Source organism: Carassius auratus, chromosome 27, assembly GCF_003368295.1.
Source record: "Carassius auratus strain Wakin chromosome 27, ASM336829v1, whole genome shotgun sequence".
NCBI lineage: Eukaryota > Metazoa > Chordata > Actinopteri > Cypriniformes > Cyprinidae > Carassius > Carassius auratus.
Genome location: NC_039269.1, coordinates 28,811,150 through 28,831,384, shown reverse-complemented (window position 1 = coordinate 28,831,384; position 20,235 = coordinate 28,811,150). Strand labels below are relative to the sequence as shown.

Genomic DNA, 20,235 nt, shown 5'->3' with positions numbered 1-20,235 from the left:
GGCGTGGCTTAGCGAGGTTTTTTTTTTTTAAACGCTCTTAAAAATAAAATAACATGCATAGAAGAGGAAATATGACAAAGATATATTCTTTACAAAATTATTTGTATTTTATGTTCACACAATTATGCCACATATGTGTCACTTTGATTTTCATAACACGAGTATTCATCATGCATACATTATTATGTTTATGTAGTTTTTCGTTTATCATTTTCACATTTAATTGTACAGATGAATTATTTGAATTTCCTGAGTTACCTAATATTTTACCTTTACGTGGCCGCATAGTTTTGAGAAAGACATAATGAAACAGTCAGTGATGTGCATAGATCTCATAATGTACAGTTTTATCAGAGGTTGAAAACAAATAAAGGAGAAAACAGGTAAGGCTCACTGCTGTACACACATCCATTTATTTTGTATTTTATTTCACAAGTTTCATTACTAAACAAACACGTTATCAGACCACCAACTTCCCCAGATGTATTTTAATAAGTGCCACATCCCCATTTCATTAAAACCCCGAAGCTGTCTTTGTTTTGTCGTTCACCCTCAGTCTACCACTGCTTGCTCACACTTCAACATTGAAGATATTATTTATCAAAATGCTACACTAGAAGTTGTCTTTTGTCCTTGGTAATGATAGAGGAACGCCGTGAAAGTCACTGTGGAGGGAAAAATAAAACAATCAGGGTATGTATTTGCTGGTTAGGGTTTCTTTCACTGGCTGAAATGAATGGAGTAATGATCCACACACACACACACACACACACACACACACACCTCAGACGCAGCTCACAGAGAGTCAGCGTAGAGAGCTGGAGGAGGCAGGAGATCGATGTCTGCGAACTGGAAGGTTTCTGCCTCTCTGTGGAGAACACGGGGAGAAATACAGACGAGACATCAGTTAAAGAAACTGACGTGATCACACAATCAGGCTTTACTGCCTCGGTTTCTCTACAGGATTAAAAACCTGACTACTGAATGATTAATAAATAAGAGTAAGACTCTGGGACATTATGAATAGTACTAATTGTATTTTAATTTTGATGACTAATCAAATGTAGCAGACAAGTAAAACAGTGACGACAAAAAGTTTGGTTTTAAGAAAAGATTGCATTATTTCTATATGTGACTCTGGACCACAAAACCAGTCATAAGATGTATGCATCATGAATAAATCATATTTCCACTGATGTGTGGTTTGTTCGGAGGACAATATTTGTCTGACATACAACTATTTGATTAATCTGGAATCTGAGGGAGCAAAAAAATCTAAATATTGAGAAAATCATCTTTAAAGTTGTTCAGATGAAGTTCCTAGCAATGCATACTACTAATCAAAAATGAAGTTTTGATATACTTGCGGTAGGAAACAAAATATCTTCATGGAACATGATCTTTACTTAATATCCTAATGATTTTTGGCATGCAAGAAAAATTTATAATTTTGACCCATACACTGTATTTTTGGCCAGTGCTACAAATACACCCCAGAGACTTAAGACTATTTTTGTGCTGCAGGGTCACATATGAAGTTGGAAATATAAAATAAAAATAACTAAAGTATATAAAAGTAATAGCAGTAATTGTAGAGATACTAATAAAAATGTAAAAATAACTTCAGAATTAATTTCCCGTATAAAGTCTGTCAGTCCCTTCATCTGTCAGGTGTTATGAAAGGAAAAAAGCTTTAATTGGGGTCAGGACTCAAGAGGTACTGCACAACAAGTTATCCATGCTAACACATTAATCATCACGAAGGGACTAAAAAATTAAAATTAAAAAAATGTACTTTAACCATATCACCAGTGCTCCTGAAAGAAGTGAGGAACAGTACATAAAAACATCTGGGGTCTTATTGAATAACTCTTCAAATACTGGTGTGCACCTGCTGGACATGAACAGTTTATCTGCAACGTCAAACCACACTCACTGTGTCTGGACGTCTTCAATACTCCAGTCACCGAAAGGATGAGGAGCAGAAGAGTTCTCATCAACTGAGCAGAGAGAGGAGACAGGATGAACAACAACACAACACAACACGAAATACATTCAACCACATACTTACACATCTCAGGCATGGAGGACGCTTTGATCTGACTCCTAGAAAGAGACAAACACAATCAGCGCACGATTCAGATAAACGGCTCAAATCCATTTCATGAGACGAAGTGGAGGCTTACGCATTTTCAGCAGACAGCGAGAGCGTGTCATCTTCATACATCCACTCCTCGCTGTCATCAGTGACTGGACCAACACACAAATCATCCACAGTTTCATCCAGAAAGTGACACAACGACATCTTTTGATATCCACATATTTACGTCTTCTCTGCACGGTTGAGAAAATCATAGACTGGCCCAGACGGTCTATCATTAATTAAAAGTTTTAGGGCTGCTTTGCTACCTCTGGATGCTTTCGACGTGTGAAAGGAAGCATTTGGGAGGCAAATTCATTCCAGTTTCAGAAAGCAGGGCACTTTCAGGAACTAAACGCGCTTCAAAAAGCACTTTATTGCTAATATTTGTAGAAATAGCCAAAGAAAACTATGCCAAATGCCAAACATATTTTGTAAATTTCCTACTGTAAATATACTTAATGTTTGATTAGTAATATGCATTGCTAAGAACTTAATTTGAACAACTTTAAAGATGATTTTCTCAATATTTACATTTTTGCAGATGCAAAAATGTTCTGCAAAAGATGCAGGAAGATCACTGGATGGTTATATAATGAGAGTCAAGTCTTATTTACAGATTTAAATAAGTGAAATAAATAAATCACAGAGATCAGATATTTAATGAAGTGCAAGGGTGCCAATATTTTCGACCTGGACTGTATAAAGAAAACAAAAAAAGGAGAAAAGAGAAAACTTACAGCTACTGGTGAGCACAGGATTCTGATGAGAGGACCTGCAAAGATCACAGCGTCTCAGATTTAGATCCACCGTATCGAGTGAGGATGATGTGCTTCACATATTCTGTTACAACTATATTTCAACAACAGTCTTCCTAAAAATCCTGCTATTGCTGCTTGCCACTATATTTATTATTATTTATTCATTCAGATGAGTGCAGCAACACATATGGTCTTCAATCGACACAGAGAATACATTAAAGTGTACAATTAAACCAATGCATGTTGTGTCCAGGTATGAACATGCTGTGTGTTGCTGGTTTGCTCTTTACCTGCTGCTGATACTAAGGTTATCTCCGTCGGTTTGGCCTCGTCCAGTGGCCTGTGACACCTTTTTTCCAAGCTCAAGCATCTCCTTAATGTTCAACTCCACGTTCATCACAGATATATAGCCATCTATAAACACAAACACAGAATCAATCAAGTGAAGCTGTATCAGCGGCAAGAGTGATTTCAATCATTTTCTCGGGTGAAGTTTTTGGACAAAGGGAGCGACGTATTCTGGGGTGTCCAAACATTTGAGAGAAGCAGTGAAAGGATGTTTGTTGTGAATATTTATTCATTTCTGCAGCCTTTGTTTAGCTCACAGGAAGCATTTAAAACTGCATGTAGTGGGAAATCTACTCACCCTCCGATAAAAGTTGATCTAGTTCACATATTTACACATGTTAGAGGGGACTTACCCGTTTAAAAGCTTTTTGCTCCGCATTAGCATATTAGGTTTACATTGAAATGTAATGAATTAAATGCTTACATCTGCCTCTAAATGTTTCAGGAATCTCAGGAGATATGTCGTCCTTGTAAGGGTATAAATCAAGATACAAGACATGATAAAATAGAAAGATCTGACAGTCCAGGTTCCATGTTTAGTGCAATAGAAGTGATATTGTGACAGAAATTTGATGATTTGTGAGTAACCGAAAACTGCATCAAATAGAGCCTGGCTTATTTATGGTATAGAGCACAAACAAATGCTCACAAAAACCACAATTTTTATAAGATCGACTTCAAATTTGGAACAAAACTTGGTTAGATATATGGCTTTGATTGTAGTACAACATATATATATTTTTTATTTTTTTTTTACTGTTTTTCATGAATGTATACAAGGGTGACGTATCCTAGGGGATACAAATATTAAAATCAAAATTAAGAATATGAATAAAACGTATCATTTGTAGTCCCAATAAGATGGAAAATAGCAATAAATTAGTTTGCTGATGTGTTTTTGGGTTTATTCATCCCAAAGAGTGGTGCAGGAAAGAACATGTGTGTGACCCTGGACCACAAAACCAGTCTTAAGTTTCAATTTTTCAAAATTGGAGAATTATACGTTATCTGAAAGCTGAATAAATAAGCTTTATTTGGCAATATTTGGCCGATACACAACTACTTGAAAATCTGGAATCTGAGAGTGCAAGAAAAATCTAAATATTGAGAAAATCATCTTTAAAGTTTTTCAAATGAGATTCTTATCAATGCATATTACTGATCAAAAATTAAGTTTATATATTTAAGGTAGGAAATGCACAAAACATGATCTTAAGTTGATATGCTAATGATTTTTGACATAATTTTGACACATACAATGTATTTTTGGCTATTTCTACAAATATACCCCAGAGACTTAAGCTTTTTTCATATATTGTGCATGACTAAGAGATCAGAGATTGTCAGGATTGCCTCACATCTGTTGTCGCTGTCTCTAGCGAGCCATTTGCCCTTGGGGCAGTTGACGGTTCGGATGATGCTGATGAGATCCCCACTTTTGACGGCCAGGTTGTACTTTCTCAGTTTGCTGTCTGCCAGCACTCTGGCGTGATACATGGGCTCTTCCAGTCCAGTGATCTATTGAGAAACACATCAGGAACTGCATTCACTTAAACGTGTGTGTGTGTACTCGTGCAGTCCAGTTAGTTTGAAATACAGTTGCATCTAATGTGCCGACATCCACTGAGTATATTAGGTGTGATTTTAATGTATGCATCTGAATTCACCTTAAATTTCTTGTGCATTTCATTTCTCTTTTTATCCTTCTCTTTCTGTTCTTTCTTCTCCTTCTCCAGACGCTGCTTCTCTTTCTTCTTCTGCTCTTTATCCTCAGGATGTTCAGGACTCGGCTGCTTCTTTCTGAAACAATCACACATTTCTTGCAAGTCAGCTTCTGTGAGGAACGACTCTTAACTTCCTTTGATCTGAATCTATATTGGCAAAAATCATCTTTAAAGTTCAAATGTAGTTCTTAGCAATGCATATTGCTAATCAGAAATAAAGTTTCGATATATTTACGGTAGGAAATGTACAAAATATCTTCGTGGAACATGATCTTTCCTTAATATCCTAATGATTTTTGGCATAAAAATATATAATTTTGACCCATACACTGTATTTTTAGCTATTGCTACAGATATATCTGTGCTACTAAAGACTGTGTTTGTGCTCCAGGGTCACATATCAACAACGAAAGAAACATAATACCTATCATGCTGGCCATTTTGATCTTCAGCTGCATTAGACCTTCGAAATACAGTTAATAAAACATACGTTATTTTCTTAAGCTGTGGACTGCATTTCACAAGCAACAGTAGAGTGAAATAAAAGCTGACAAACCACTGAGTGACATGCCATATATTCCTCCATGTTTCTTCCTTCTGTCAAACAAATCAAGAGAGATCCAGAAAACTAACATAGCATCATGAATGCATCTTACATTATACATAATATCGACCTCTAAATCATCAAATAATGTCAACTAAACTATACATGCAATTTAATAAATGCCAAATATAAGACAGCCACTCACCACAAGACTGGTATCAGCATACGGGTCTGAAATGGAAAACACGTAAAATCAAATTTTCTATTGGTTTTCTGTGAATGAGACTGTATGTGTGGCATAATACTCACTCTTAGGAGCTCCTTTACACTTATACGAGCTCTGAGCTAATGGGAACCTGGGGACTGCTTGCACATCCTCATAAACATTATCAAAGGATTCATGGAAACACTCTTGTTTCGAAGACCTGAGGGAAAACAAAACTTGACTGCAGTGTAATGAAAGAGAATTCATTTCAGGAATAAGACACATACGCTGGATGTGATGGCAGCTGGTGTTCTCTGCTCAGGCTGAAGGAAGTGTGTGACCCATTCGGTCTCAGGTCAGAGGTCACCGGTTCTGTACTGGACACTTCTCTCACTTCCTCTGAGGACTGACCGAGAGCGTCTTCTAAACGCATGCTCTTTGGACGAAGAGGACTCGGACATCGCTGGACCAACACAGCCTGTGAACGCAGGCCGTCGTCTTCATCTTGAAGAGGAAGAGGAGGAGGAGGAGGAAACGAATCAAGCTCTGGAAATTCAGTGGCCTCCAAGTCCAGGGCCACTAGGTTTATGCCATTACTGTCTGTGGCTTCCGGTGCAGAAATGTCAAAATCAGGAAATTCAGGGGCAGGAACGCTTGCGTCCTCGAGTGATGCATTAACAGTGGCCTCCAGCTCAGGCTCAGGCACAGCTTCTGGAAAACAACGTAACAAAGCCATGTTTTAAATGCTAGTAACATGCCATTTAACAGATGTGAGACTGCACATTCTTCAGTACATTACTGCAGCAATCTGATTATAACCTACATTCATTACTTCACACTTATGTGCCTCTAGAAGCTTGTGTTCTGCAAGTGAACAGCGCTTTGTTCATCCCCAAAGAAGCTCAAGATCTCTTTCACAGACTTTTAAATTAAATGTTCCCTCCTGGTGGAATGACTTCAACTCGATCCATCTTCAAGAACTGGCTTAAAACCCATCTCTTCCATCTTTATTTGACCCTTTAACTTTAGCACTCACTATTCTAATTCTATTTTATCTATTTGTTTTCTTTTTTCTTCTTGTAATATTTGTTTTCTTTTTATTTCTGCTAAATGACTAAAAGTAAAAGTGAAAAGTAATTGATCCTGTAAAGGCAAAGCTGAATTTTCATTATTTCACCATGAAGGATTTCTGGAGGATAATGGGGATATTGTAGCTCAAATATTAATAATGGTATCAATATTATTGTTGGAAATAGTTTTTGCTGCTAAAAACTTGATGCATTTTTATTTCAGGATTCAGGAAAAGAACAGTATTTAGGCTATTAAAAAATAAATATTTTATAACATTATAAATGTTTATAAATGTCACTTTTGAACAATTTAATTCATTCTTGCTGAATAAATGTAATTTCTTCCTTTTAAATTTTTTTTTAATTTACTCTAAAATTTTTGAATGTTAGTATAATCACATTTTTCAACAAAATATTTGTTTAAAGGGCTCATATGATGCTTTTTTAAAGATCATTATTTTGTTTATTTGTTTAACATTGAAGACTAGATTAATAGCTGCTCAAAAATCAGCTTTGCCATCACAAAAATCTTTTTTTATAAATAAATGTATTTTAAAAAATCCTATTTACGTTTGTTCATCAAATGAACGCAGCCTTGCTGAGAAAGAATATTTGAATAATATAATAATATTCTGAATAAATCCTCTTTATGTTAAACCCTGTATTTATTTATTTCTTTTTACATTTCAGGGGTCTTACTGCAGAAAATTAATCTCACGGACACAGTATTCAGTCTAGCACTGAGATGAATTGACATAGTACGAGCGAAAATCAAGGAACAATCAATCAAAAAATGAAGAGAACTTCTACAAACCAGTATTAAGTGCTTCGCTTGGTTCACAGACATGAAGCCCAGTCTTATATCTGCTCAGATCCACATGTGGGGGTCTAGGAGGTTTTGAGGGTGTAGGACCTAAGGATGCCAGGTCAGGAAGAGGTTTGCACGCTTTCTGACCATGCACCATTACAGAGACGGTGCCTAAAGTACGAGAACAGGTGTAAAACAATCTATTCCTCATTGAAGTAACTTTACATCTTGTCTCTCACAAGCTCAAACTGCTAACATTCATATGCATCCACGTAAAATATTCCACAGGTTTGCAACTTACTGTGTGACACTGCATTAGCCTTCAATGGAGAAAGCTCTGGGTGACCAGTCTCAGATTCGGTAGAGGATGGAGGACTCTCTGTGAGCTGCACTGGTGCTTTACTGGAGTAGAAGCCCTTTGGTCTGCCGCACACCAACAGGTTCCTCTGACAGAGCTTCCTCTTGGCTTTCTCTAGTGTGCTCAGGACATGATGGTCAAAGAAATGAGTAACGCTTCCCGAAGATGAATCCGTCAGCGAATCGTTTGGGGAAGCGGAACGATCTAGCGATCCAGGATTTGACGCCCTGGTCTCTTGGACGTCCCCTTCTCCCGAACTCCTGGACTCTTCCACCTGAGCATTAAAAGTGCCACTGTTTTTCAAACCCCCCAGACCATTTTTACCTATTTCTTTAGTGCACAGTGAACCTCTGGTCGAGATGAAAGGTGTAGGAATTGGTTTCATGATGCATTTCAAAGGCGAGGTGATGCCCTTTGAAGGAGGTGCAGAAGAATCATGCTTTGGCTCGCTTGGAAGTGGCAACACGAGGGGCAAATGGCGAACTTTGAGTGACTGCCTGTTCTGGCCATCTCCAGACCTACAGACCTCTGATGTATTGTCTGGGAAAGACACAGGGCGTCTCCCGGAGGGTGTTTTCTGGTCTTCTCTCACAATGACCCAGGGTGGACCGGCGGTCTTGGTCTCCAAAGCTGAAGAAAGGCTCATGGTTATCAGACCAGAGCGGCTCTTGACTGATGTTGGGAGGCGTTTGGGTCTGTCAGGAACCATAGGTCTGTGCCTCGCCTGGATCTCTTCTTGAAACTTCGCCCTTAAGGATTTGAAATTGTTGCAGGCTTCCTACAGCCAACATAACATTTAATCAGTTGATTAACAGATACCATTTTAGAGTAATGGTCAAATAGGCAGGCGTTTAAATGCATGATTATTGTTTAAAATTATGCAATTAAAGTACAGCGACATAAAACAAGGACATATAAGCAGAATACACGTAACGTGCAAACTCTACATGGCAAATTAGCACATGTTCGGCGTCTTCATGCGTAGCAGTTTGTTGTTTATACCAAACAGTTTGTTTACCTCCTCCATGTTCGTTTAAATTTTACTTGTCCAAGCGCGGGTTACATAAATACTACATAATATCTTCAAAACAAAAAAAAAAACAACAACAAAAAAGCTAGCACAACGCGTCCAGACAGCGGAACACTGTTCTTATCGTTTGAATTAACTTCCAATCATACTCTGGATGGGTAATGAATATTAATTACGTTGCGTGTGCGTCGGCCGGTACTCCTATCTGATTGGATAGAATAGAAACGTTAAAAAGCGGGCGCCAGTACCAGACAAATAAAATAACCTTAATGATTATATAATATATCACTTGGATTATTTTATTTGCCCGTTACTGGCGCCAACTCTTGTCTTTAAATCTGTATCTTTTATGATGTCCAATCAGGAAAACGCGACCTAATTAATATTCATGAGCTAAAGGAGACTTCCACAGAGTAGGAATTGTTTATTTATAGTTAAACATCTCGATTAAACATGACATATTTCATTTAAGATAAGTAATACCGCCCAATGAATCGATATGAAGGAATTCTCAAAGGTTTTTAAAATGTATTTTAAACGTATTTTAATTGCACATTGAATCGTGTTGTGTTTTATGATTGTATTAATTTTCTAGTAATTTTCAATTTTTTCTACTTTTTACAGTATGCAGTGTGTGCAAAGTGAAACAGCAGTTGCAAACTGGTGATAATTGCTTTAATCATTTATTTAGATTCAATGCAAGTCCTCAACCTGCTGTATTTGTTCATGATAAAGTTGATAATGTTTCTCGTAAGTCAAGTATTTGCTCAGATGTGGAGCATTCTGGGCAAAAGTCAGGTCCCCCCCCCCCCCCCCCAAAAAAAAAAACCCCATGTCAATCATTAATAATACTGACAAACATTTTGTAGACTGGACCCAGAAGACTCGAATCAATCTCAAACCAACTATTTCAGCAATGTGCAGATTTGTGTTTTCTATTTGTGCGTTTGGATATGTTTTATCATGTTTCAGTCACCATATTTCTGCCAGATTTACTGATGACTTCCTACAATCATCAAGCAACAGGTAATACTTCATTTCAGGAGCTTTGCGTGTTATACCATGTTAATATATTTGATCTCTCCAGGGCTAACTCTTCGAGACACACCAGAGGAGTCCATACTCCTGCTCCCATTGACTGTAAACTCAAGAGCTGGACGCAGTGGTCACCTTGTGATTCATGCAGAGAGAGGACGGTAAAAACACTTTAAAACCTGGATATAGTCATGGAAAGTTTAAAGAATGGAACAGATATGGAAAAGAAAGTCTCTATTTTGTCTATTGTAATGATGCATCTTTAAAAAAATAAAATAAAATTAGCAGCCTATTTCTTTTTGGACCCTTCATGAATTATTAAACTAAATTATTTTTACTTTAAAACTTTTAAAACCACAAAAAATATGGTAAAAATTAAGTTTTTCATCTGTCATTGCAGCAGAGGAAAATTTTAAATATTTGTTTGTTTATTTATTACATATTGGTATATATTGGTATACACACACACACACACACACACACACACACACATATATGCTTCTGGTGTATGCATTAAAAAAAAATTGCATACATAATTGCATAAATGCATAATATGCAAAAAAAAAACCATGCAAACATTTTAATATCATTTGAATTAAATGATGTTTAACTGTCCAGTATATTTGTTGCAACGGTTGACGCACACTTATAAACTGATGCTAATCTTTCTGACCTGACTGATGTCTCACAGATTCGCTTCCAGTACTTGGAGCGAGCGTCTCAGTTTGGGGGGCAGAAGTGTGTGCACAGTCAGTGGGATGAAAGACAGTGTCCAGAAGAGGGCGAGTGTCTACTTCAAGAAGACCACTGTGGGGACATGTTTGCTTGTGGGCCCAAAGGTTGATATTTCTGCCTGCATTTCTTATATGTGTTTGTCTGTATGTCTTTTGAATGTACTGCATGCTGTATGTGTTCTCGCAGGACGCTGTGTTGGACAGCAGCTCCGATGCAATGATGAAATAGACTGTGTAAATCACAAGGATGAGACTGACTGCGAGGTGATAAACAGGAGAGAAACCAAATGTACCGACATGCTGACTATACCAGGAGCTGAAAGAGCCACTCGAGGGTAAGACCTACAGCAGACTGATTGTTTGGGTGCTTCCTGCTGAATATCAGTGAGATACAGTATTGTTCAAAATAATAGCAGTACAATGTGACTAACCAGAATAATCAAGGTTTTTCGTATATTTTTTTATTGCTACGTGGCAAACAAGTTACCAGTAGGTTCAGTAGATTCTCAGAAAACAAATGAGACCCAACATTCATGATATGCACGCTCTTAAGGCTGGGCAATTGGGCAATTAGTTGAATTAGTTGAAAGGGGTGTGTTCAAAAAAATAGCAGTGTGGCATTCAATCACTGAGGTCATCAATTTTGTGAAGAAACAGGTGTGAATCAGGTGGCCCCTATTTAAGGATGAAGCCAACACTTGTTGAACATGCATTTGAAAGCTGAGGAAAATGGGTCGTTCAAGACATTGTTCAGAAGAACAGCGTACTTTGATTAAAAAGTTGATTAGAGAGGGGAAAACCTATAAAGAGGTGCAAAAAATGATAGGCTGTTCAGCTAAAATGATCTCCAATGCCTTAAAATGGAGAGCAAAACCAGAGAGACGTGGAAGAAAACGGAAGACAACCATCAAAATGGATAGAAGAATAACCAGAATGGCAAAGGCTCAGCCAATGATCACCTCCAGGATGATCAAAGACAGTCTGGAGTTACCTGTAAGTACTGTGACAGTTAGAAGACGTCTGTGTGAAGCTAATCTATTTTCAAGAATCCCCCGCAAAGTCCCTCTGTTAAAAAAAGGCATGTGCAGAAGAGGTTACAATTTGCCAAAGAACACATCAACTGGCCTAAAGAGAAATGGAGGAACATTTTGTGGACTGATGAGAGTAAAATTGTTCTCTTTGGGTCCAAGGGCCACAGGCAGTTTGTGAGACGGCCCCCAAACTCTGAATTCAAGCCACAGTACACAGTGAAGACAGTGAAGCATGGAGGTGCAAGCATCATGATATGGGCATGTTTCTCCTACTATGGTGTTGGGCCTATTTATCGCATACCAGGGATCATGGATCAGTTTGCATATGTTAAAATACTTGAAGAGGTCATGTTGCCCTATGCTGAAGAGGACATGCCCTTGAAATGGTTGTTTCAACAAGACAATGACCCAAAACACACTAGTAAACGGGCAAAGTCTTGGTTCCAAACCAACAAAATTAATGTTATGGAGTGGCCAGCCCAATCTCCAGACCTTAATCCAATTGAGAACTTGTGGGGTGATATCAAAAATGCTGTTTCTGAAGCAAAACCAAGAAATGTGAATGAATTGTGGAATGTTGTTAAAGAATCGTGGAGTGGAATAACAGCTGAGAGGTGCCACAAGTTGGTTGACTCCATGCCACACAGATGTCAAGCAGTTTTAAAAAACTGTGGTCATACAACTAAATATTAGTTTAGTGATTCACATGATTGTTAAATCCCAGAAAAAAAAAATGTTTGTACAAAATAGATTTGAGTTTGTACAGTCAAAGGTAGACACTGCTATTTTTTTGAACACACCCCTTTCAACTAATTGCCCAATTGCACAGCCTTAAGAGCGTGCATATCATGAATGCTGGGTCTTGTTTGTTTTCTGACAATCTACTGAACCTACTGGTAACTTGTTTGCCACGTAGCAATAAAAAATATACTAAAAACCTTGATTATTCTGGTTAGTCACATTGTACTGCTATTATTTTGAACAATACTGTACAGTACAAGACATAATGCATTGGTTACACATCCAGAAAACGAGTTAAATCCACACTACACTACCACAGACATACTGCATGATGAACATGTATCCAAATTTTAAAACGAGTTGGTTTTTACTTCCTCAGATATAATGCATTATCTGGTGATTTTGTGAATCATGTTCTGGACCCAGCGTACTTTGGAGGCGTTTGTGAATACATCTATAACGGGGAGTGGCGGAAACTCACCTACGATCCTTTCTGTGAACACCTCAGTTATGATGATGCTGAAAAATATTACCGCAAACCTCACAACTTCCTCTCATATCAAATAATGGTATAATCTCATGCCTCCGCTGCTTTAAAATCACAAAATATCTGACTTGTTGTTTCTTTCCCATTCATACTGTGTATATATATAGAGAGAGAGAAAGGTTCTTAGTCACTTTGTGTTATGTATATAAATAACTTATTAAAACATATCTATATTATGGCTTATAAATGCAATACAAAGCATGACGGTTATGGCATGTGGATTCTGAAAAGATTAGAAGAGTATGGTTGAAAAACAGGGTCCATATTTTATCTCAAACTTGGCTTTATTAAGTGAAATGCAACTTTTCAGAATTAATAAACACTACTTTTTTTTTGGCGCATAGTGGTTTAGGGATGGTGTAATTTAAATAGAGACAACATACTGGATGTTTCATGTTTTATTGCCATATTTTATACTTTAAAGCCAACAAGTTGGCTGAGACTGTAAACATGAAACTGTTCAGTGTTCAGTTTTCCTGCGTTTAAACTTTGAGGCTGTATAGGGATAATGAAACTGAAAAGGCGGCCTTTGTTTAATGCTTTCCATTTGACCAAAACTAATTGGCATAACTGTGTAGGTGGAATCCGTCATTTAATGTTCATTCTAGCATTACTGGTTTAGGAAGCCCTCACTGACGATGTTTATGTCCCTCAGGCACAAGCATCTACAGAGGCAGCATCAGAATATTTTGAGGACGCTGTTAGCTTTCTCAAGGCAAGGCAGACAGAAATATCCTTTAACGCTGGTTTGACGAGGAGAGTCGCTTTTTTGGAAATTGGTCATGATGTTAGTGCTGAATTAAAGTTTCTACGCAACGTATCACAATACAATAATAAGGTAAAGTAATACATTTTGGCTAATATTTCTACTTAACTACTTAAGCAGTGCTGGATAGTAACTGATCACATGTAATCAGTTTCCAAAGATAAAGTACTTGTACTTAGATTAAATAGCATTTAAAATACTCATAATCGGACTACAGTTAATTTTATTTTATTGATTACATGATTACATATTATTTAATTACACAACTTATTAATAATTTATTGATTCTCACTAATTCCTCCTTTTTTCTTCTTTTAATTGTTTCTTTCCAAAATAGCCTATGGTTAATTGACGCAGTTTTGTGGACATTCACACAGAGATCAGTCAAATATTGATTGAGTAAATGTAAGCTCTTGACATTAAAGACAACATAGTATGGTGATTATAAAAACTGTGCTCACAAATGTAAAAACGCCACTAGAAATCAGTTCCAGGGTGGCAAATATTGCACAGCAAATCTGGCACAGAAACTGAGTAAAACAAAATTTCAATTAAAGTTAGAAAAGTTATTCAGTCAAGAGCAGTGAGTCTATTTCCTTGTTGTCTGTTGTTTGATTAATACTGACACAGACAGAAGCAGTTATGGTCACTTTATAACCTCCAAAATACTAATATGCATGCTTTTCCTTTCATTCGTATGTTTGATTGGTTATCCTTACAACTGTAAACTTGTAAATTACTCTCAGTTTGAGCTGAGTTCAGCATGCATGACTTCAACTCATTTTGTTTTTCTGACCTCACTATAAATCCTGGATAATGCCTTGGAAACTGCAGCCTTTTCATTATTTCTGCATGTTTAGGAGGTGGGCTTTGTCAGGCTGGTGTCTACAGTACAGACCGCTCAGTTTAAGATGAGAAGCAGAGACTTGACTCTGGACGAGGACATGCTCTGGGCTCTGGGTGATCTGCCTGATCAGTATGATTTTGGTGCATATTCCCAGTTTTTCAATGAGTATGGCACACACTATGTCACAGAGGGTACCATGGGTGGAGTCCTGGATTATGTTGCTGTTGTGAACAAGAATGCCATGCAAAGAAATGGTATGAAAATTATATTTACAAGCAAAACTGTATCACAAATAAATGACTGGACTGTATTTTTCTAACTCTGTTTTAAGTAAGAAAAACTAACTTCTTTACCACGTTCTTTTCACTGTTAGAAATGACTGGGTCACAAATCGGAGGATGCCTTGGTTCATCTTTGGGACTGACAATCGAACAGAGTACAACGATTTCAGTAAAAGGAAAATCATGTAATAAAGGTGGAAAAAAGATTACGAGTAAGCACCTTGGAGCACCATGCATTTTCAGTTCTTATAGTTTTACATTAATCTTATTAAATGAAACCTTTTTTTAATGATTATTTTATTTTCATCTTCTACAGTTGAGGATCAGTCCAGCAGTGCTATTGAGGATGTGTTGGGCTTTGTAAAGGGGGGACACACCGGCTCCAGCACTGGAAGTTTGGCTGTCAAAGATGCCAAAAGTTACCAGGATTGGGGAAAGAGTCTCAAATACAACCCTGCGCTCATTGAGTTTGAGGTGCATTTGCCTGACTAACTTAATATACAGCACTTGTCATGTAGTTATTCCATGCTTCAGTTATTTAATGTACTAGTACTGTTAAAAGAGTGATAATCAACACTACGCCACGTCTTGCACTTGGATGAAGGCTTATATTCTTAAGCCCATGATTTGACTTGATGAATGGATTTGTTTTTCTTGGGATGACATAATTGAACATGAAGTTTGATCAGGGAATACGAATTAAGTAAACAGCAACATTTCAACCATTGAGGAGCGTGTTTCAAACATGAAGTAGCTAGTAATGAAAATAGTGATTTTGTTTAGGTTGCCAGATCCTAAGCTTTCAGGAGGGTTATAGGGACACAGAAAGTCAGAAAGGTATTTTTGAAACAAGATCTTGTAGGCATTTATACACAAATAGAAGAATTTTGAAGTCAATCCTGAAGTGTACTGGAAGCCAGTGGAGGGTTCGCAAAATGAGGCTGGTGGCATGGTCATCTTTGTGACCATTTTTTAGACATTTGGCTGCAGCATTTTGAACCAATTGAAGTCGAGCTACCTGAGACTTTGAGATAGCATAAAGCAGAGAATTGCAATAATGCAAACGCTCAGTTATCAAAGCATGGATAACTGTCTAAACAGACCTTTCAGACAGAAAATGTTTTATTTTAGAAATCGAATGAAGCTGGAAAAATCGACAGAGGATGCATGTTCATCGAATGTAACTAGTAACTGCATTAAAAACAGATTGCCTATGGTGGAATTATTAAATTCAGATTAGCCAGATGGACCAACATCTCAGTCTTAGAGTCATCTAGGGTTAAAAAGTTAATGTATAGCCAAAGTTTGACCTCGTTGAGGCAGGAGAGTAGAGTGTGTAAAGCAGAGGGTCATTCTGACTGTCGTCTGCATAAACATTGAACAATTCTACACACTTTCTCAAAATCAAATTTAAAGGAAGCAAGTAGAAGGAAAAAAACGACTGTTACAAAGTAGAGCTGTGGGGAAGTATACAGATATGAGCGAAGCAGCAGAGGAGGTAAAATTACCAATGCTAACGTAGAAATACCTCTCAGATAGAAAAGATTTAAACCAGTTAAAGACTGAACCTTTTATCCCCACATGGAATTTTAATCTAGATAAAAGCAATGTGTGATAAGTCTTGGATTATGAGAAACACCTGCATCAGTATAGCTATATAAATTTGATTTGAGACTCTCAAAAGAGCAGATTAAATGCTGTGGAATGGCTTGAAACCTGACTGAAAGATCTCAGAGGTTTGATTCTCATTCAAAAATGACAACTTTTTCCAAAATCTTGGAGATAAAAGGAACCACAGAGATTGGACGAAAATGATTTTAAATCAGATGTATCTTAAGAAGAGTTATTGAGTAGAGGGGAAATGGTTTCCACATTTGTTTAAGAGGGATAGCAGACCAGGGCCAACAGAAGCGACCACCAGTTTAAACAACTGGGGATGTATCACATCCTGCGGGGAAAAGTTTTATATCAACTATATTCGTTATTCATTATCTCTTTGTGTAGGCTGCAAGGGTTTTCATGGCCATTGTGGTTCTGTCATAGGTGTCACCGATATGTGAGCTGGTGCGTTTAAGCACAGCAGCGGAGCAGCTTCGCACAAAGTTGCCCCATTTGAAGATGGCATGGGAAGAGTACATGCAGACCTTCAACCCGTGTCACTGCGTCCCCTGCATGAATAATGGCATTCCTGTGCTCTCCAGGACTGACTGCAGTTGTATATGCAAAAGTGGTTACAGAGGTGATGCCTGTGAGGAGACGGAAAGAAAAGGTAATGTGCTTTACCAAAGTAATGTGATCACAAGTTTGTGTTTTTGTGCAGTATGACCTTTTTTTCTGTAATCTTAAGTCAGTATTTTGAATAAAACCACTTGCTTTGCTTATCCCGTGCAACACACGAAATTCTGATGTGTGTGGGAGGTAATGTCTAAATCACACAAGTTCCCTAGTTAATGCTAACCCTGTGCAAATAGCGCTTGCTAAGTATTTTACAGCTTCAAATGCAGCTCAGCTAACCATAATCAAGTATCAGAAACAATTATTACAACAGTGTTTTAGTGACAGTTTTAAACAAATCTTGAATGCATTGCAAATAGCTTTGAATAAAAGTGTTCTTAAATGAAATGCAAATGTCTATATGGCATAGTAGGAGTTATAGTGGGATCAGGACATCACTCGAACCCAAACCTGGGTTTCCCAACCTTGTTTAATTAGGAAAAAGTAAAAAATGTGTAGTGTTTGCCTATCTCGAGGAAGAGGGTTGGGGAAAAAAGGGTCTGTGTAATAACTCACACTTACATTCTTTGTACTTAACTACTTTACTTTTACTAATTACGTGATGCATTTCCTGTATTTGGTCCTAGTGCTCAAATGGGCTTGGAGACTCATCTCTTCACCAATACAATGTGCAATATGTTATGTTTTGCAAACAAATGATATGCAGTTTCTGATTTAACTTTTGTTTGAGTTTGGATTTTAATTCCTGAACATGATAGGATATACTTAAGCCTCAAATATGCTATCGAGCTCAGTCCTGAAGATCAGATCATGTATGTTAAGTTAGTTTCTCCCTCTGACAGGCCCTACTCATGGAGATTGGAGTTGCTGGAGCTCCTGGTCAACATGTGTGTCTGGAACAAAGACACGAAAACGGGACTGCAGTAACCCCCCGCCAAAAGACGGTGGCCTGCCTTGTCAAGGAAGCAGTAATCAGAAGAAACGTTGCTAAAATCTAAATATACTCATTTTGACAGTGTCCTGTCATTTTATACTAGCTTAATGCCACTTCTTTCTACTTTCTGTCTGCTGGTTTGTTTTTACCGTTACCAGGTTATGTTGTTCAATTTAGTTTAAATATGTGTTTTTGTTGTTGAAATATCTGATTTCAAGTCCGACTTGTGGTCCTTTTCCGGTCATGTTCCCCTCGTTCCTCTCTCTATACTTTCATATCAACATGAAGGCAGAAAAGCACATAAATATAACCTGAAAAATAAAAAATGTTTCATTTTAAGGAAAAGTTCACTTAAAATTTTCTTGTGATCGATTGCAATGAGATTTCTAATGAATGTGATTGAGATTTTAGAGCAAGAAAAACATTTTCAAGGCATAACAATGTCTTTATTACGTTGTGTAACCCTCGTTCCCTGAAGGAGAGAATGGAAATATTGCATCAACACTGACATCGTGGGTGTCACTTGGGAGCCCCAATCAACTGAGCATTACAAGTATTGAGCAAAGACTATTGGTGAGTGGAATTTGCATGCTAAGCCGCTCACCGAGCATAAAAGAGAGTGGCGTGCATCCATACTTTCAGGATTGTGCCGAGTAGCTGAGAAGTATCCCGACATTCAGTGCAGTTCAGGGTTGTGGCATTCCCTTTCCAGTCTGTCATATTCGGCATTACATCGACACTGATGTTAGGGTGACCTATGGAAAGCTCCACAAGCAGGACTGTGTCACGAGAATTAATGGTCCAGGCCAAACAAGCGCGCCAGGTCTTGCTAGGGAACACAAAAAAGATGTTCTGACATTTTCACTAAATTCATTTTCAGCAGTTGTTGGGTTGAGGAGACACAAGGCTTATCTCAGCACAGTTTAACATACTGTCCTAACCCCAATTCAAGGGGAACACAACGGGGACTTAAAGTAGTACTGTCCATGGAAAGACACAGGTTTACCAAGGGAGAATTCAGGATTACCAAAGGGGAATCTCTTGTATGGGCACCTAGTCCACTAAAAGGGGTGAATAATGGCATGCAACCCAAATATGGGACCTGACAACAGATCCCAAGAAGGCATGAGGCACAATGTGGGAGGATTTATTCTTCTCAAAGCTCTCTGGAAACTCACGATCAGGTCGTGCTTCTCCAAGGATCATCCATTCACTGCAATGATGTTGACACAACCTTTTAAAAGTGGAGGGGGACAACCTCTGCTCCTGCAGGAAGGAAAGCTCGATGCTGACAATCTTTGGGGTTCCTTTCAATTAGAAGAAGAGCAGCAATCACTGAACAGACCCCCCTTCGGAGGATAAGTCTGGCTAGTAGAGGGGGCTCTTGTGATAGGCCTGAGTGATAGAGTCTATCACAGCCTTTGAAAGACCAGCGAGATCTGATGCATCCTGACATGCAGGTTCTAGATCAGGACATGGGTGCCAAATAATGCCCTACCCCTGAGAAAGGGGGCCATTCAGGACTGAAGTCGCCCAGCCCTGTTCTACACAATCTGTATCGGAAAATACAACAGTTGGATAAAATGATTGAGGTTTCGCTTTTGACAGCTACACACACCAATAAACAACTTTGGGAATGAAGATAATCATTACCCAATGCAGTAGAAGGACTTAGTATATTGAGAGATTCCAATGCTACCTGACAAAACAGTATGTCTGTCTCACATCAAAATCAAAGTATTATATCCAATATATTTTCTTAAATGGAAGTCTATGGGCCATTATGGTTTTTGTATAGAAAATATTAGTCATAATATAAATATCACTTATGATGAAAGAAGAATGGAGTCAGAGATTACTGAAGATAATATTTAGTAGTTTTGTCAGCAGAAGTCATTGTTCACTGACAAGCTGTGCAAAAACACGATCATATTTTGCACATTTTTTGCGCAGCTTGTCAGTGAACAATGACTATGTGTAGTAAATGCTGCTCTGTGTGAAAGCTTGCAGGTGATGGAGATTTAACGCTGATTACTGAACAGGCTTTACTGTCAAGATGTGCATTAAATATTGCATGCGATTTATTGTGCAGCCCT

The 20,235-nt window shown here is 37.9% G+C and overlaps 2 protein-coding genes across 3 annotated transcripts; one reads left to right on the top strand and one right to left on the bottom strand.

Moving 5' to 3' along the window:
• Positions 1 to 394: 394 nt before the first annotated feature.
• On the bottom strand, positions 395 to 9,179 carry LOC113046142 (uncharacterized). Of its 2 annotated transcripts, none has more exons than XM_026207040.1 (17): positions 8,977 to 9,179; positions 7,902 to 8,736; positions 7,607 to 7,771; positions 6,010 to 6,433; positions 5,827 to 5,942; positions 5,723 to 5,748; positions 5,530 to 5,567; positions 5,398 to 5,436; positions 4,917 to 5,049; positions 4,608 to 4,767; positions 3,192 to 3,315; positions 2,881 to 2,915; positions 2,187 to 2,250; positions 2,072 to 2,106; positions 1,937 to 2,000; positions 784 to 868; positions 395 to 665 (listed from the first exon to the last, which is right to left on the bottom strand). In XM_026207040.1, exons 1-16 carry the CDS (start codon positions 8,983 to 8,985, stop codon positions 796 to 798), a joined length of 2,340 nt encoding a protein of 779 aa, XP_026062825.1. In that variant the 5' UTR covers positions 8,986 to 9,179; the 3' UTR covers positions 395 to 665; positions 784 to 795. The 2 variants fall into 2 exon arrangements, with proteins under 2 accessions (XP_026062825.1, XP_026062824.1); XM_026207039.1 differs by having other exon boundaries at positions 5,530 to 5,570; positions 8,977 to 9,178.
• A 675-nt stretch (positions 9,180 to 9,854) lies between these two features.
• On the top strand, positions 9,855 to 18,482 carry c8a (complement component 8, alpha polypeptide). Its single transcript, XM_026207038.1, has 11 exons — positions 9,855 to 10,014; positions 10,076 to 10,184; positions 10,715 to 10,862; positions 10,945 to 11,092; positions 12,909 to 13,098; positions 13,732 to 13,914; positions 14,703 to 14,943; positions 15,063 to 15,182; positions 15,287 to 15,444; positions 17,014 to 17,239; positions 18,048 to 18,482. The coding sequence occupies exons 1-11, from the start codon at positions 9,905 to 9,907 to the stop codon at positions 18,194 to 18,196; spliced, it is 1,782 nt and encodes a 593-aa protein (XP_026062823.1). The 5' UTR covers positions 9,855 to 9,904; the 3' UTR covers positions 18,197 to 18,482.
• The last annotated feature ends 1,753 nt before the right edge of the window (positions 18,483 to 20,235 follow it).

What these genes read in the sequence shown, in the direction of transcription:
- c8a (XM_026207038.1), top strand. Translation starts at nt 9,905, where the DNA reads ATGTGCAGATTTGTGTTTTCTATTTGTGCGTTTGGATATGTTTTATCA. An exon ending in CTGCGCTCATTGAGTTTGAG is followed by an intron (nt 15,445 to 17,013) that starts GTGCATTTGCCT and finishes GTTCTGTCATAG; the next exon opens with GTGTCACCGATATGTGAGCT. An exon ending in TGAGGAGACGGAAAGAAAAG is followed by an intron (nt 17,240 to 18,047) that starts GTAATGTGCTTT and finishes TCCCTCTGACAG; the next exon opens with GCCCTACTCATGGAGATTGG.
- LOC113046142 (XM_026207039.1), bottom strand. An exon ending in AAGCGAAGCACTTAATACTG is followed by an intron (nt 6,434 to 7,606) that starts GTTTGTAGAAGT and finishes GTTGTTTTCCAG; the next exon opens with AAGCTGTGCCTGAGCCTGAG. An exon ending in CAAAATGGCCAGCATGATAG is followed by an intron (nt 5,050 to 5,397) that starts GTATTATGTTTC and finishes TGATTGTTTCAG; the next exon opens with AAAGAAGCAGCCGAGTCCTG.